The sequence below is a fragment of the Pinus tabuliformis genome, chromosome 6, assembly GCF_031772625.1.
Source record: "Pinus tabuliformis cultivar Carrire ecotype Pingquan chromosome 6, CPIR1, whole genome shotgun sequence".
Lineage (NCBI taxonomy): Eukaryota > Viridiplantae > Streptophyta > Pinopsida > Pinales > Pinaceae > Pinus > Pinus tabuliformis.
The window spans coordinates 443,733,519-443,749,275 of NC_142292.1; the positions used below are offsets into that span (position 1 = coordinate 443,733,519).

The following is a 15,757-nucleotide window of genomic DNA, read 5'->3' on the forward strand; positions in this document are numbered from 1 at the left end:
CTACCATTTACATAAGTCTGAAACTACTTTTATTTCTATATATAAATTTATTTATTTTTTTTAAATCTAAACAAAAAAAATCAATACATGTTTCACTAATATATTAATTCTATTATACTATTATTAAAAATATTGATTTTAAAATTCTTCTATTTTCCTATATAAATTTAAATTTTAAAACTTATTTAAAAAATCTAATTGCAGATTGAATATATCTTTCACTTAAAAAGAGTTATAGATAAAACTTACTGGTTAACGTACTTCCAAGCCGCCAATTTGAAATTTATAAGTGTAGGAAAGATTTAAAAAAAATTACAATAACTTTATTTAAATATTTTATTGGTTGGTTAAACAAAATACATTGAATTTTTTCGCAAAGGATGGAAGTTCGTTCTTGATGTTAGGGTTCTTGACGATACATTACTTGATATTCTGATTAACATGGTTAATTTTTTATGATTTTTAAAGTTAGAATTAATTTAGATAACTATGAGATAATTTGTAAAAAAAATAATTTCCTATGTTAAATTAATAAATAAATTTATTTAAAATAAATAAATAAATATCTTAACATAATTATAACTTTTCGCATAGTAAATTAGATTTAAGATATTAGATTTCTCATATCTTAATAAATGTTTTATATAATCCTCACAATTAAGGGAAACTATGTTAATTGAAAAGTGTATTTTTTTTTAATTTAAATTTGATTTTTAACCTCACATTCAAAACAAAATTTAAGAAATTCTTGTGATTTTATAAAAATTCATAAGAAATATCTTAATTAAATTTTAAAAGTATAATCTAACCATTAAAAAAAAATTCATATTTAATTTTAATTTAAGTAAATCTACAAAATTACATTGCTTTAGAGTTTTTTAAAGACGCTTAATTTATCTATGCATTAAAAGATATATATTTTAATTAATAAAAAATTACAATTTCCCCAAAAAGAAGCTTTTCTTTTAAATGGTATCACAAAATTCTATGAAAAAAATCTTTTTTTTTAATTTTAAATTCTGAACCAGAAAACATGGATTTTGGTTACTAAGTTAATTTGACTTTAAAATATAATTTGCACTGCATTAAATGATTTTCTAAGTAGATTATTTATGACTATTTAAAATTAACAATTGCCCTAAAAGGTGCAAAGATAGGCCGATATAATTCTTAAATTGGAATTGTTGAATTGGAAAGTTGTATTTTGTTTTGAAATAATAATTATTATATTAGATTTAGGTTGTTTAATGTATTTGTCTTAAATTGGTAATACACAATTAAAATAATAATTAAAATATTGAGATGATGAAAGTTGATTGAGATATAATTTATCACTTATTTTATCAATGAAAGATTTAAAACCATTGTGAAGAAATATTGATTTTCTAGAATGGGCAATTCCTACTAAGAGGAAACAATACGTATATATTATTTTTGCCCCATTTTAGGTTATTAGATTTTTTTTCTGATGTCTAATATGGTGACATTCAAAATGTATGTTGTATTCTTATTCTCATTTGTATTCCTGTTATTGGTTATTATGTCATTTAGGAAATTATCTATAATTGTTGTAAAAACACAATGTATTATTACTCTGCATCAAGTTGAACTCGTCCAAAGGATGACAAATTAGAATAATCCTACTATTGTTGTATACTGGTTGCTTCAATAGTAGGTTTTGGATGACATTGTTTTCTTAAAGATATCTCTTCTTAATGTACCACAACCAGTTGTCATAGGTTCTTTCATAGCGCATAACATTCTACATATGCTTTTGTGGAGTAACTCAGAAACAATACAATGCCCCATCTTTATGGAGTCCCATAGTTTGTCTATACATATCAAATAGCCTTGGCACCATATGCACACTTTTCGTAACAATCAGAAATGAGATCTTCTTGTCACCTACAATATAAGATGTGGCAGCTATTCAAAGGGTGGTTCTTATATTGCGAGTAATGGAAACTTTTATAATTCTATATCATATAATGGACTCGCATATGCATGGAGCTTTTGTATGAACTCTCTAGTATGGTATTCATCTAATGTTTTACACTACCAACAAAATAATTTTCCACTTAAAAGGTTAGTGGAACAAATTTCCACTCATAGGCAAAGACAACCTTATTGTTTACAATTATGAATAGGCAACACTAATGGGAATCATCTGGAAATAATCTACCTAGGTTTGATATTTTCATCATTGTTTAATAGTAAACCAAAAAACATAATATGTCACATCAAATCGTATTAAAATCAATTAAATTTCCATATTTACACTGAAGGTGTTCCTTTTTGAAATTGGTCAGGCCAAGCATTGTCTACCCTTTTCATCTCCTTTTGACATATATTTGTTTATTGTCTTTCCCATTAAGTTACATCTGAATATAAAAAGTAATTCGTTTTCAATTCTGAAGGAGGTGCATCTAGCCATGCTCTGTCTTAATGGCTACTTAACACCTTCCCCTCGTGCCCTCGTAGCTTTGGTCCGTTCCACATCTATTCTCTTCCAAGGTGTTTGGTTGGTCCACATGGCGTTATGTCTCGGGATTCCTTCCTTTCTCCCCAAGTGTTGCACGCTCACTAAGAAAAAGAACATCGACTTTTTCATATGCAAAAGCAACGACATGGCTACAAGGGTGTTGTGAATGGCCATTTGCAATGACATGGCTACAAGGGTGTTGGGAATGGCCATTTTCAATTCAGTTGGGATCTCTTCCTTGTCCTACTTACAAATTTGGGTATTATGTTTTATTGCATTGCTCCTATAAAGAAAAGTTACTTCCTTCTTGACTATAAAGAAAAGTTACTTGCTTCTCGGCTTTAATGAAGAGGATCCCATATATCATCATCATGTCAAGCTTACCCATGTGCAACACATTGTTGGGATTCAGAGGGCTCCCAACACATGGCTTTCACCCTCCTCCTTTGGTTGTTTTGGATTAGAGGATGAGTTGGGCACATTCGAAACCTAATAGTACTTCCCTTACACTTACTGCATTGGATCACAACTCTTCGTATTAGGTATTGCGAAATTATTCATTTAAGTGCATTAAAAATGTTTATAGACACACTACTGATTATGTGATCCTCTAGCAAAGTTGTAAGCAATGGTTATAATATTAACAAAAAATCATGATTAAGACACCTCATTTCTCAATCGAGATGTTTTTCAAATAGAATTCACCAACAAGCTATCTTCATGATTGAACAGAGGCTCACAATAAAAATTACTGCTACCGACAAAAGGGAGATTTAGACTTGCATTGTCTTGTTGTCTTCAGAGAGAGAAAAGTAACGCATGGTTGTGGGTAAAGTTCTATGTCTTTGAGGGAACTCGTAGTTGTGGATAAAGTTCTATGTCTTTGAGACAACTCATCTCGATAATATTATGTTCCATGTTTATTAGGGTTGAGGTGTTTTGAGATACATTTAAGGCATGGGGTTGCTTATTTTTAAAATTTTATTATTAGTATAGATTTATTTTAATCAATGATTTATGTACATACTTTCTTTTTTATAGAGTATAAAATTTGAAAAAAACTTCATTTAAAGAAATTTAATCTCTGTATCTTTTCTATTTTTATATATAACTTTTAATTATTTAGATTTATTTTTTAGATTTTATAGAATGCACAGTTTAAGTTTGTAATTTTAATAAATTTTTGCTATATTTTAGACAAAATTGATGAAAATATACAACAACAAAAAAAGGGGTTAAAATATAAAATAGTGAGTGCACTCCAAATGTTTTAACTATAAAAATATAGTTATTTTAGCTTTTTTATATAATGGGTATATGTATAAAAGTAACAGTTGATGTGTACCACTACTCTAGTGAGAAAGACCCTCAGTTTTGAATTAGTGTCAACTTGAACCATGTACATCTTGTGTCCATCACTGACACATCAACCTACAACATTTGACAGAAATATAACACTCATAACAAAAGAGAATAATATTATGTCGTCTATTTTATCTCACCAACAACATCGACAATCCGCAAAATAACACAAAAGTCATAGTAATAGTTTGTCATGCACATGTTTCACAAACAAAACATGAATTATAATAATAAATATATCATTGGCCAGTGACATACACGGTTTCTCAAAATGGTGTGAAATGTTAGCGTGTAAAATTGTGAAAATCTTGATTATTATTTTGAAATTCTATATTTAAAATTAAAGAGTGTGTAAGATTTAGAGTTTTTTATATTACAAATATTGCGTGCATGTAAAATTTTAGTAAAAATGGATATTTGATTGTAAAGTCTTAGTAAAAATAGATATTTGATTGTCATCGTTATGTGGAATGTATTTAATTTAGTTATTTGTATTTTATAAATAATTTTTTTTTATTATTCGTGTTATTAAAAGGCTTTGTTTTGAAATGATGTAGCTGAGTTGGAATTCTAAAATTTAATTATGAACTTATTTTTGGCTATATTATTAGGGAGATGATCTTCCCAATTTTTCTATTCCTTCAATGTATCTTTGCACCTTTTGGGGCGATTGCTAGTTAATTGATCATGTTCAAATAGACAAATTTTGAGTGCTTCATATATTATTTTGTCATTGTCCTCTCTCTTATTGTAGTTGTGTGTTGTCAACCCACTAAATTAAAATTACAAGCCAATTTAAATCTATTTATTTTAAAATTTTATTAAATTTCTAATTTCTTCATCAATTACATTATGAAAATCAAAATGCTGCACAATGCATATCTCCCACATAGTATTATATCAATTGCGCATATCTCTCGCTTAGAATTATAAGAATGAAAGAGAAATATATAAATGTTTTTAATGTTTTTTATTATAACGAAAAAGGTTAATATAAATATTTTTTATGTTTTTTTATTATATTCATGGTAAAGAAAAAGGTTAATAAAAACGAAAAAATATTAAAAAAAAAAAAATTGATTAAAAAAAATGTAATATTGAGAGATGAATAGAAAAATAATTATGCCGTAAGGCGTTCCTCTGGGAAGAACTCCCCTCCAGTGCCACTCTGTACCTTCCTGCGCCATTGATTTCGTTGTTAGACAATGGAATTAATATTCATCGTTTGATTCGAAGTGTTCGATTCATTATCCCTCGCATCTGGCATCGCATCGCATCTGGCATCTTGCAAGCATGCACTGCACTCTGAATCCTCCTGCGCTCTCTGTTCATTAAGCAAAACCCTCCTGCGCTCTCTGTTCATTAAGCAAAATGAGAAACTTCCAGGATGTGGATATCATGCCCGGGGGATCCATGAGCATCGTGCGAGAAAGCCCTACTGCTGCCATTGTCAAATTCAAGGCCAGAAGTATCGAGCCGGCCCATCACCATACCTTTGGGCATGATCTTCTTGTTGTCAAATTCAAGGCCGGAAGTATCAAGCCAACCCATCATCATACCTTTGGACATGATCTTCTTGCTGTGTTGGGTGATCCCGTTTGATAAAGTTGGTTTTCACACGGGGTAAGTGGTATCTCAGAATAAACAGGAAGCAAGCAAGCGGCACAACATTGGAAATATGGTAGAAGAAGATATGGCCAGGTCCAAACCCCCGCATATCCTCAAAGCCTAGATTTGTCCACTGTTATTATAAGTTTAGTAGGTTTATTCTAGCGTAAGGAGGCTCAAGGTACTCAAGATATTGACTACCCACTGTTCGCCGGTTCGATTCCCAAACGAAATACAGACCCTCCGCCGCTGAATTTCCGAGGGTTTCAGCAAAAAATTATCATGCAGGCGCCCTGTCAAAGGTACAACTTTTTTATAGCTCGTTTGAGATCTAGTTTTGGGGTTCTGTTCTTTTGTTGTTGGGCTGAAATTGGGTTTACTCAGTGTTAGGTTATTCAGTTGTGTGGGCATATTCTCGGTTTTGTTAATTGAGTGATGCGAATTGAATATAAAACAATCTGGGTTGGGTCTACAGTTCCGAAAAATCAGAGTAGGCGTTTTTATTACTATTCAATTCAAGAAGAAATGACTAGATATTGAAAACCCTTGTTTTTAATTTATGGGCTCTGATTGATGTTTGGAGTGTCATGTTCTCTGATTTTGTCCCTTGTAGATCATGCAGAAATGCTTTTGCTATTTTTTCGTTTGACGGGCATTTTAAATAATTAGGCTTCCTCTTATGCTGAGGGAGTATCAGCCACCCACAAGTTCAGTCATCATGTTGTTTTATCAGAAATCAAAATTTGGTACAAATTGACGAAATATGTAGCCTAGATCATGGTCTGCAGAGGAACCAGAATGACTGCATCCTACTGGTTGTGTTGTATGCTGAGCATCACTATACTCTACAGCGTGATGATCTGAAATTTGTAAGTGGTTGGGTCCGAAGATGTGGTGAGAATGTGTGTGCCTAAAATAAACATAGTATTATGTTTAAGTCCTCAGGGCAAAATCATAATCAAATGAAAAGAAAATAGCATTCATTCCTAGGAGGTCAGCCCTCTTAGTATTGCTCTAGGATGACTGTGCGTAGCCATGGAATTTCATCGTGATTTCTTTAAACAGTGAAACTTCTTTAGAACCACTATGTCTATTTAGAGCTAGGTAACTAGTTCTTACCATATAAAGGCCACATGAAGTTTGTTTTTTCCAATGAGTTGAATTCAATTGAAAATTCCTCCAAGAAGACGCGGAGGAGGTAATATGATCACAGCATGGTCCTCTACGACGGAATGGAAACTGAGTGGGGCCTATTCCTCTCTACAAATTGGGTCTCCAAATACAAGTTTACTTCTGGGTAATTATTGTGAAAGGGCAATGTCTAGTGGTTCTATGACTGTTGTCATGAATATCAGTGTAATATTTGTAGTAGCAGCAGCCATGCAATCATCGTTCATTGTAGGGAGTAAAAAAATAATATATGCAGTTTTCATTGTACTCAAGAGAGTTTTCAAGGTGACCACCTCTTTGAGGAGCAAATTGAAACATCTCCAATCGAAGTATTTGTAAAACATGGATGGAAACTCCCTCAAATCCTTGGAAGGGAAATCATATTGTGTCCTGATATAATAGATTGAGCACTTAAAAAAGATAAAATTATCTTCAGTCTCTGCCTTCCATAAGGGTCAAAAGCTTACATACCCATTCCTCACAAGAAATGTGATGGACAGTCTTTGCTTTCTGCTTTTGAGAACATGCCCTGACGTTGAGGATCATCGAGATGAACTATATGGCTAGCATGAATTTGAAGGATCTTCTCGAAGTGTGAAGTCAACATAAGACCAAGAAGCCTAAAATGGGCAACCTAAAAATTAGAATGGAGCTTTTTAGATATCATTCCTGATAATGACATCTTCGGGGGGTGAAGAGAACGGGGAGGTTGAAGATGAGAGAATATGCAACCACATTTAGTTCCCCTGCCTCTTTTGAACGGATGTGAGATATTCCAATCGCGATTAATCAGAGTAGTTGCGATTAAGAGTACAAAGGGATTATCGTCACTGTTATAGATAACATTCAATCCAAAAATACGAAAAGAGGGAGAAGATAGTAGACAATGTTTCTGAATATTATGTTCATTGGTCAATGGGAATTTCTAATTGCAAATGTCTATTCTTAAAGGGGAGGGGTGAAGGAAGGCATGGTTATGTCAGCTCACTGTTGAGGTCAGCTGGTGAACTTGTTCACGTCAATCAGGTAGAGATCAAACCTCTCGTTTTTGAGGATAGTGTTCCTCCATCATCTGGTCCACCAAATGAGGGAATTGCTTTTGAGACTTGAGTTGGTCTTCGAGAAACCACTTGCTAGTTCAATGGAGTTGTCCTTGTCTTCAAATCTAGTGTATTTATTGCATTTTGTTCTTGGTTCATTCTCCCTGACTTGTAGAATGGTGTCTTTCTCGAAAGGTTGATACATCTAACATTGATGGTTCAAAACAATTAGTTTATCCACACTGAACAAAATGGAAGAATGACTATGTATTGTGATAGATCCAATTTGAAGGCACTTTTACCACTTTGCTTCAGAATTTGAAATAGTCCATATTAGTTTGTTTTCAATTTAAAATTCTATCCCTTCATCCATTCTTTTCCTTTGGCTTAATATTGTGGTTGACTTGTTGCTTATCAAGAGATTCCTTACACTTCTGAGTCTTCTGCAATGCCCACTTCCACCCATCGATGCATTTTGTTGATATGCTTGATGAACTTTTCAGCTTGTCATTGAGTAAATTTCTTTTGTTGTTTCTACCATCTAACCAAAGTACTTTCTACTCTGGAATCTCATGCATGCCTCAAAGCTGAAAGGACAATTTATTAGTGGAGCAATGGATCAGTCTATTCTATGCTAAAAATATAAGAATTGATCATCTTTTATCGTCAAATGTTGATGGCCGTACATTCTTAGCAATCACACTACAATCGTATAAGGTCCTATTGGCCATTTATATTTTTTCATGTGTTGGAATTTAGAAGATGAAGGTTGTGCCCCTTTTTAGATTGGTGTTTATTAATAGCCGTAATGCATTTCCAAAGATGTCATAGAATTTTGTTGTTTCTGTCATATTCAGTGGGTGTTAGTAGTTTGAAATTCACTCAAACATGCTTGAAAAATAGGTGTCCAGTTTTCTACCTTAGTATGGTCTTCGTACATTGCCAAAGTGTAGTTGTTTTTCTTCCAGGCATTTGGCCCCACGATATAGTGTTATTGACATGGGATTAGATACATGTCTACCAATATAATAGCTCTTTTGTAATTGCCTCCCTTTAAACTTGATTAGAAATTTTTAACATTCCCATGAAATGACTCACTATGTTTGAGAGTGTTTCCAACCTCATCAGACTTCATATGGAGAAAATAGAATTTCATAACCCATTCAAAATTTAGCAGACTTAACAGTTTTCGGGATTTCAAGATCAACAGGATTGTGGCATTTCATTAGATTATATCATGTATGAGGATAGGTGATTGGCATTTAATCAAGAGCACCAAGCCCTATATGTATCCCAGTGTTTGGTGTTGATTGTTGAACCCCTTTGCCATGGCCTTAGCAAAAGTGTACCCTTCACTCAAGTCAAAATCATTGATCATGCACGTTAAGCTTTCTCTACCATATTATAAGGCTTGGATTAAGACGTTTGATCAAAATTGGGCAGTGTTGACTAATATCCCTAGAGAATTGAACTAGAGGCAAAAACTAGACAAGAGGAGAGGAATCTAGATTCTAGATGGTTGATTCTTAAATAATTAATCATTGATGTACAATGGATGCCATATTTATCTTGATTTATGTACAAATATGCATGTTTTCATATCTTCTACAACTAATTTGGCATTTTGGATGTTTTTTTAATATAAATGCAAATATATAATATACACACACACACACACAAGATGCTTCGCTTCTGACGATTTTTGGAAAATAACACTTCCGACGCTTTGCTTCCAAAAAACAGACCCGCTTCATCCCTGCTTTGAGCAACATTGCTCAAGGGCAAACCATTAACCTGATGCACTTCCTTTGGCTAAGCTACTGCTATGACATGGGCATATTTTGGTCAAAATCACCCAGACTTTCACCTTGCCCAGTCTGCTTCCTGCCATTGGAGAAGTTGAGGCCTGGTGCATGGTTTGACATACATCCATTGTTCAACATCAAAATCTGCTAATGCAATTTAATATAATACATTTAAAAAATACATGATATATTGTAGACTAGGATGAGTACGTTAGGATTAGAAAGCAAATGTATCAGGTACCCATCATAACCAGATCCTCCTTTAGTTGAAATTGCACTTTACCCTAGTTGCCCTGTCCCCTATAGAGTGAAAGAGCAGCCTCCTTGTCCATAATTTGAGGCACATTTGGTAATTTGATTTTAGTACTGCTGCTGCTGTTTCTTTCTGTGATTGCCCTATTCTGAAACTGTCAATCACACTTACTTCCACAGGGTTGCTTGAACATTATTAGTAGTGTCCGGACTCGTGCCATCATCTCAAGTCATTTTTATGTCATGTATAATCGCTTTTCAGGTGATGAGCCTTAGCAAATTTAGAGATTCCTGATTATGATCATGTCTGGTGGGTAAATAATTGCAAATAATGACTATTTTGTGTCTTATGCGCTAATACCCTCATTCTGCCAACCAAAGTTTTCACGGTGTGCACTCTCAAAAGTTCTGCTTGTTTTTGCATAAGTTAGCAGATTGATTGCTCTGCTTGAGACAATAACTATTAAGATTGAGCCTATATTTCAGAAGTTAAAAATCAAATTAAGTTACAGTTTTTGTTCCCAATTTTGATGGGAGGCTTTTCACACGGCGTATATTTATATCACTTATTTTCTTATGTCAACTCGTGATGGATAGTAGGTTGAATCTATGGATTGTCAAGTCTGTGGCTAGCTCTGGCTAGTGGAGCTTAAGATGCATGCCGTTTCACTGTAGATTGTTTGAAGCTTTGTAGTTATTTTATTTTTAAGGTGTACCTCTTTGCATCCAATGTACAATGCTGCAGGTTTTCGGTTGTGTTTAATTTGTTTGCTTTGCTTTGATGCAAGTAAATTGTAATTTATAATTAGATCACTCACGACTTTAAAAATTTGCCAAAAATCACCAGTTCAAATTGAACATCCTTAAATTTGTTAGATCCAGAGTACTTGGAGCACTGACTTATCATATGTATGCAGCTTATGGAGGATTTTCTTTGTTAACCTAGGTTTTAATTTAGGATGTCTTGAAGCATGCAACATAAGTGGTTCTGAGCACTTCTATAATCTTCATTTACAGTCAAAATGGCAAACAGAAGTTGGCAAGTGTTGCAAGAGTCAAATTCTTTTTATTATTTCTTTTGTGAGATTCTGGCATTGTATTGTTTTTATTTTTATCTAATAGCCATTTTATTCTAATTCATTGGTGCTCATTTTTCATGGGCCTTAGATGTTACCAAGAATATAGATGTCCTATTGCTGTTAATGAAGTCTTCATGCCTTCACAAAACTTTGTGCATTTACGGAACTTCTTGGAAATCCATATCCCAAAGCTCCCAGAATTGCCCTAATGGAGTATACATGGCAAACATCCAAAAGGAATCCCTTGAGCAAACAAATATAAAAGGATAAGTCAAAGTTTTCCAGGCTTGAGTAAGAGACAAGCCCAGAGTTCTCTAATTGCCAGACCGAGTACCACTCTGAGATTGATACAAGTGATGTTAAGCTTGATACTTATTTTGGTTTTTCAAAACAAAGAGTATGTTTAAATATTTGAATTCCAAATTCTATTTTCAGGTATTGTTCTAGATTCAGGAGATGGTGTCACTCATGTTGTTCCCATCTATGAAGGCTATGCCCTCCCACATGCAATCTATAGAGTGGACCTTGCAGGTAGAGACTTAACTAATGCACTATGCAATATCCTGACTGAGAGAGGTTACTCCTTCACTACAACAGCAGAACGAGAAATAGTTCGAGACATAAAGGAAAAATTGGGATATGTTGCAATGGATTATGAAAAGGAGCTGGAACTGGAAAAGACCTCTACTGCATTGGAAAAGACTTATGAGCTTCCAGATGGCCAAGTGATTACAATTGGCTCTGAAAGATTTAGGTGTCCAGAGATTTTATTCCAGCCTGCTCACATTGGGATGGAAGCTCCGGGGGTACATGAAACTACTTACAGCTCTATCATGAAATGTGATGTGGATATCCGAAAGGACTTGTATGGTAACATAGTTTTGAGCGGGGGATCCACTATGTTTCCAGGCATGGCTGATCGGATGAACAAAGAGATCACAGCACTTGCTCCAAGTAGCATGAGGATCAAGGTGGTTGCTCCTCCAGAGAGAAAATACAGTGTCTGGATTGGAGGCTCCATCCTGGCTTCTCTCAGCACATTCCAACAGGTAGTCCTGCCCACCACATTCTTGAAATCAGAAATATCAACTCAACCATATTTCAACACTTGAACTATAACCTATAGCTTAAATATTTGGAATAATGGATCATGAGACTCCAGAAAATAGGCTTTATTTAATTTCCAATTATTTTCATTAGTATCCTTCATGCTTAGAAAAAGTATGTTATTGTTTTGAGATCTGAAAACACCTCCCAGGTATTGTTTTTGATAGGTGAAGAAATTTGCAACCACACATTTTTAAGTTCCTTAAGAAACATACTTGAGGAGCTGCATCACAAAGCACAGACTTCCTTAGACTCTTGTGTCAGGTCTGACCTATAGTTTTTCCACCAATTATCACCAAGGACTTGCACTGTGCCTCGTCTCCTTAAAACTCCCTTTACAAAAATAAAGCTCCTGAAAGTTCTTATCTAAGCAGAGCTCTGGTCTTAGAAGGACTATACCAGGTTGGTGTTAAAGGGTCTTTCCTGAGCTTTCCAAAAATAAACTTCCCTTTGCCAAAAGAAAGGTCCTGAAAGGTCCTATGTAAGTAGAACTTCAGGTCCTGAAAGGTTTTATATAAGTAGAGCTTCAATCATAGAAGCTCAGCCCTTAGTAGAGCTCTGGTCCTAAAAGGCCAGCCTGCTAAGTCATGTCCCAAAAAGACCTTACCAGGTCTTACTTGAGCATGGCAAAGAGTTAGTCCTAAATGGTCTGAGCTAGAATGTTCGATTGAGAACAAGTTGATGTATCCAACTCTGGTATAACTTGATTGACATAAAAAATGTAAGAGGGTAGTCTGGACTCCAAACTGATAATAGAACCTATGTGAATGGCTTGATGCTAGTCATGAACCAATGCCTTTGGCTACAAGTATTCTTTGATTTTATTAATTTAGACAGTGGAACTAGTCTAATAGAAAAAATGAAACCCTAACCTTAGCAATTTCATTCTAATACCAGTTGGACCCAACTCTACTCGAAGATATCTCTGGCTAAGGATCTATAACTTTTGTTGTTTATATTAACCGATACTAAGGTTCTAACATGACATCATTCTGATTATTTCATATTTGGTTCATTGATTCATCAAATACAAGCATGTTTGTGACTAATTTCATTGTTGGTTTGTACAGATGTGGGTAACACGAGCAGAATATGACGAATGTGGCCCATCAATTGTTCACAGGAAATGCTTTTAGTCCATCCTGTAGTTTCCAGTAGAGAGTTCATTGTTTCCTGAATCTTGTCGAGTAGTAGTTATTTTGTGAGAAAATGGTTTGCTGGCTCCAGGTTTGTAAAAGTATGGTTGAGGATATTGATTTCGGATTAACTACATACAGCTCAGAGACAACTAGATTTCTACAATATGTATGTTTTGGGTTGATCATTATGGTTTGGCAATTATGTAGGAAGGAAAATGGGTTGTCTATTTGTTATTTCTTTTGAGATGCTTATAACTATTACTTATATTGAACGAATAATATAATGTTCTTTTTGTCTCCTAAAATGTGCTTGGCTGTATGAATTGGTCACTCCATATTAACTTACAGAATTTCAATTCTCATTCTTGGTTGTTTGAATTGGTTACATGTATATTAACTTACAAAATTTCAATTTTCATGAAACAAGTTTTCTTGCCAATACAAAGGCACAATATATGTTGAATTGGTTACATATATATTAACTTACAAAATTTCAATTTTCATGAAACAAGTTTTCATGAAAACAAAGGCACAATCAATGTTACTTGGGAGCGGGAGTGACATTTTCAGAAGCTCTCGGTTTGGGAGCGAATCCCAGAGCAATTTTTTAAAAATATATATATATTTTATATTTTTTAATTTTTGATACATATATGTCAACAAAAACATGTAGAATGATGAATTAGATATAAAAAACATAAAAAAAACATAGATTGATCATTGAACCATATCACATCAATCATCTAGAAGTTATAATCTTCATCAACCATGTCCACAAGTTAGTAATATACATATTACAACTGCAACATATTGTGTCTCATGAATCATGATTCACTAAATTCAATCTTAAAGTTTCAACTTCAAGCTTTCAAAATTGAAAATTCAATATATAACATTTATCATCATTGATCACCAAAGTTGTACTTGTAAGCTAAGTTTAACCATTACAAGAAATAATATCTTAGATATTTCTAAGTTCTAAGTTCTAACTGTTAACATGAAATGAAATGTTATAAATGAAACATGAATAATGAAATGAAACAACTTTAATCTTTAACGACGCATCATATTCATAATTCACAATCATTACCAATGAGTTATAATTGCCAACTTCAAACTTCAAATTTTCATTGTCACAGTCATATATTGTTTACAAAAAATATCATTATGATATGAAAGAGTGAAGAGTCAAGATTCAAGGACTCAAGACTCAATAGTTATGAAAACTAATAGAAACTAGAAAAGACAAGTAAACTGTAAATCTACATGTGGCCCTTGCCACAAGAGTCTCTAGGAGTATAAGCAGGTCGTGGTGGTCTTCTAGGAGTCTCCCGCACAGACCGACGACCAGAACTAGAAGGCACATGCCCTCCACGTGAGGGTGTAGATGGAGGTGGCGACAGCAAAGGAACAAGACTCAGAACTCAAGCACTGCTACTAGATGGTGGAGGTGGCATGGCTGCTACAACTGCTTCATCTTCATCCCTTATAAGTTCCTCTTCCAGTTCTTCAAGATGTATAGTGCCATCCTCCAAATTGTCTTCCTTTGGGTGGTTGTCCCAAATTTTATATGTGGGATCCTCATAAGCCCGATCACAGTAATGACTCAACAACCTCAAGTTGTAGTGCACATAAACCAAGCTTTCTGCCCGGTTTTCATTGAGTCTGTTTCTTTTCACATTATGTATGAAGTTGTAGGTGCTCCAACACCTCTCTGCAGAAGAAGTATTTACAACCTGTGATAGGACTTTTTTTTCCAATTTTGGCAAAAGTCCCTGGCTGCCATATGTTTCCCACCATGTGAGAGAATCAAATCTGTCTCTGTCTTCCATTGCATGGAAGTTACCAAACAAACCAGTGCCACTGAAGTATTTGCCTATTTCAAGGCGCACCACTGCACATTCCTCCCTGTCAGGTATCAACTTTTCTAATGCTTGCAAATATCCATTAGTTACCTCTGCATCTAAATGGGGTTTGGTCCTAATCCCACCCCCTAGTGCAGGTTGGCCCAACCAAGATGTAGAGTAGTATTTTGGTGTAAGGATATATGCCAAGCAATGTAGTGGAAGATTAAGTCTATTCCACCATTCACACACACAATCGTGAATCAGTTTGTACAAGTCGGGATCTCTGTTATGAACAATATCTTTTATTTGCCCCAACCTGGTATCCATCTACTCATACACCTCGCCAATCATTGGTTTATCTGTATCTGCAAACCGAATCATGTGATAAATGGGCTTGGTGAAATCCAATACTTGCCTCACACTTGTCCAAAACTGACCATCAAGAGCGGCCTCCTCCACCAGTTCAAAACCTCGCCTGTCAGCTGCATTTGTAGCCCTTTCCTTTAATACTTGCCAATGTGGACTTGATACCATGCTAGCTAATGGTTGTCTTACCTTCAAAAGGCGTCTGAAGGTGAGGTAATAGCTACCAGATCTGGTCTTCGCAATCTTCAACAACTCCAATCTTGAGTGACTTCGGAAAAGGTCATGGGTATTGCTATGATTTGTAATAAATTGTATCATTTGTTTGCCTTTCTTGTACAAATCACCAATCCATTTGTATTGTGCATTTTTGTTCTTGACAATATCATGCATCAAAAGGTTCAATGTGTGAACCAAACATCTAGACCAAAATACGTTGGGGTATTTATCCTCAATAATTGCTCCCGCTGCCTTACAATTAGGAGCATTATCAGTGATGACTT

At 34.4% G+C, this 15,757-nt stretch overlaps 1 protein-coding gene across 1 annotated transcript; it reads left to right on the forward strand.

Moving 5' to 3' along the window:
- The first annotated feature begins 11,038 nt into the window (after positions 1 to 11,038).
- Positions 11,039 to 13,213, forward strand: LOC149259199 (actin-like). The gene is made up of 2 exons (XM_089375059.1): positions 11,039 to 11,847; positions 12,976 to 13,213. The coding sequence occupies exons 1-2, from the start codon at positions 11,446 to 11,448 to the stop codon at positions 13,039 to 13,041; spliced, it is 468 nt and encodes a 155-aa protein (XP_089231185.1). The 5' UTR covers positions 11,039 to 11,445; the 3' UTR covers positions 13,042 to 13,213.
- Positions 13,214 to 15,757: the final 2,544 nt, after the last annotated feature.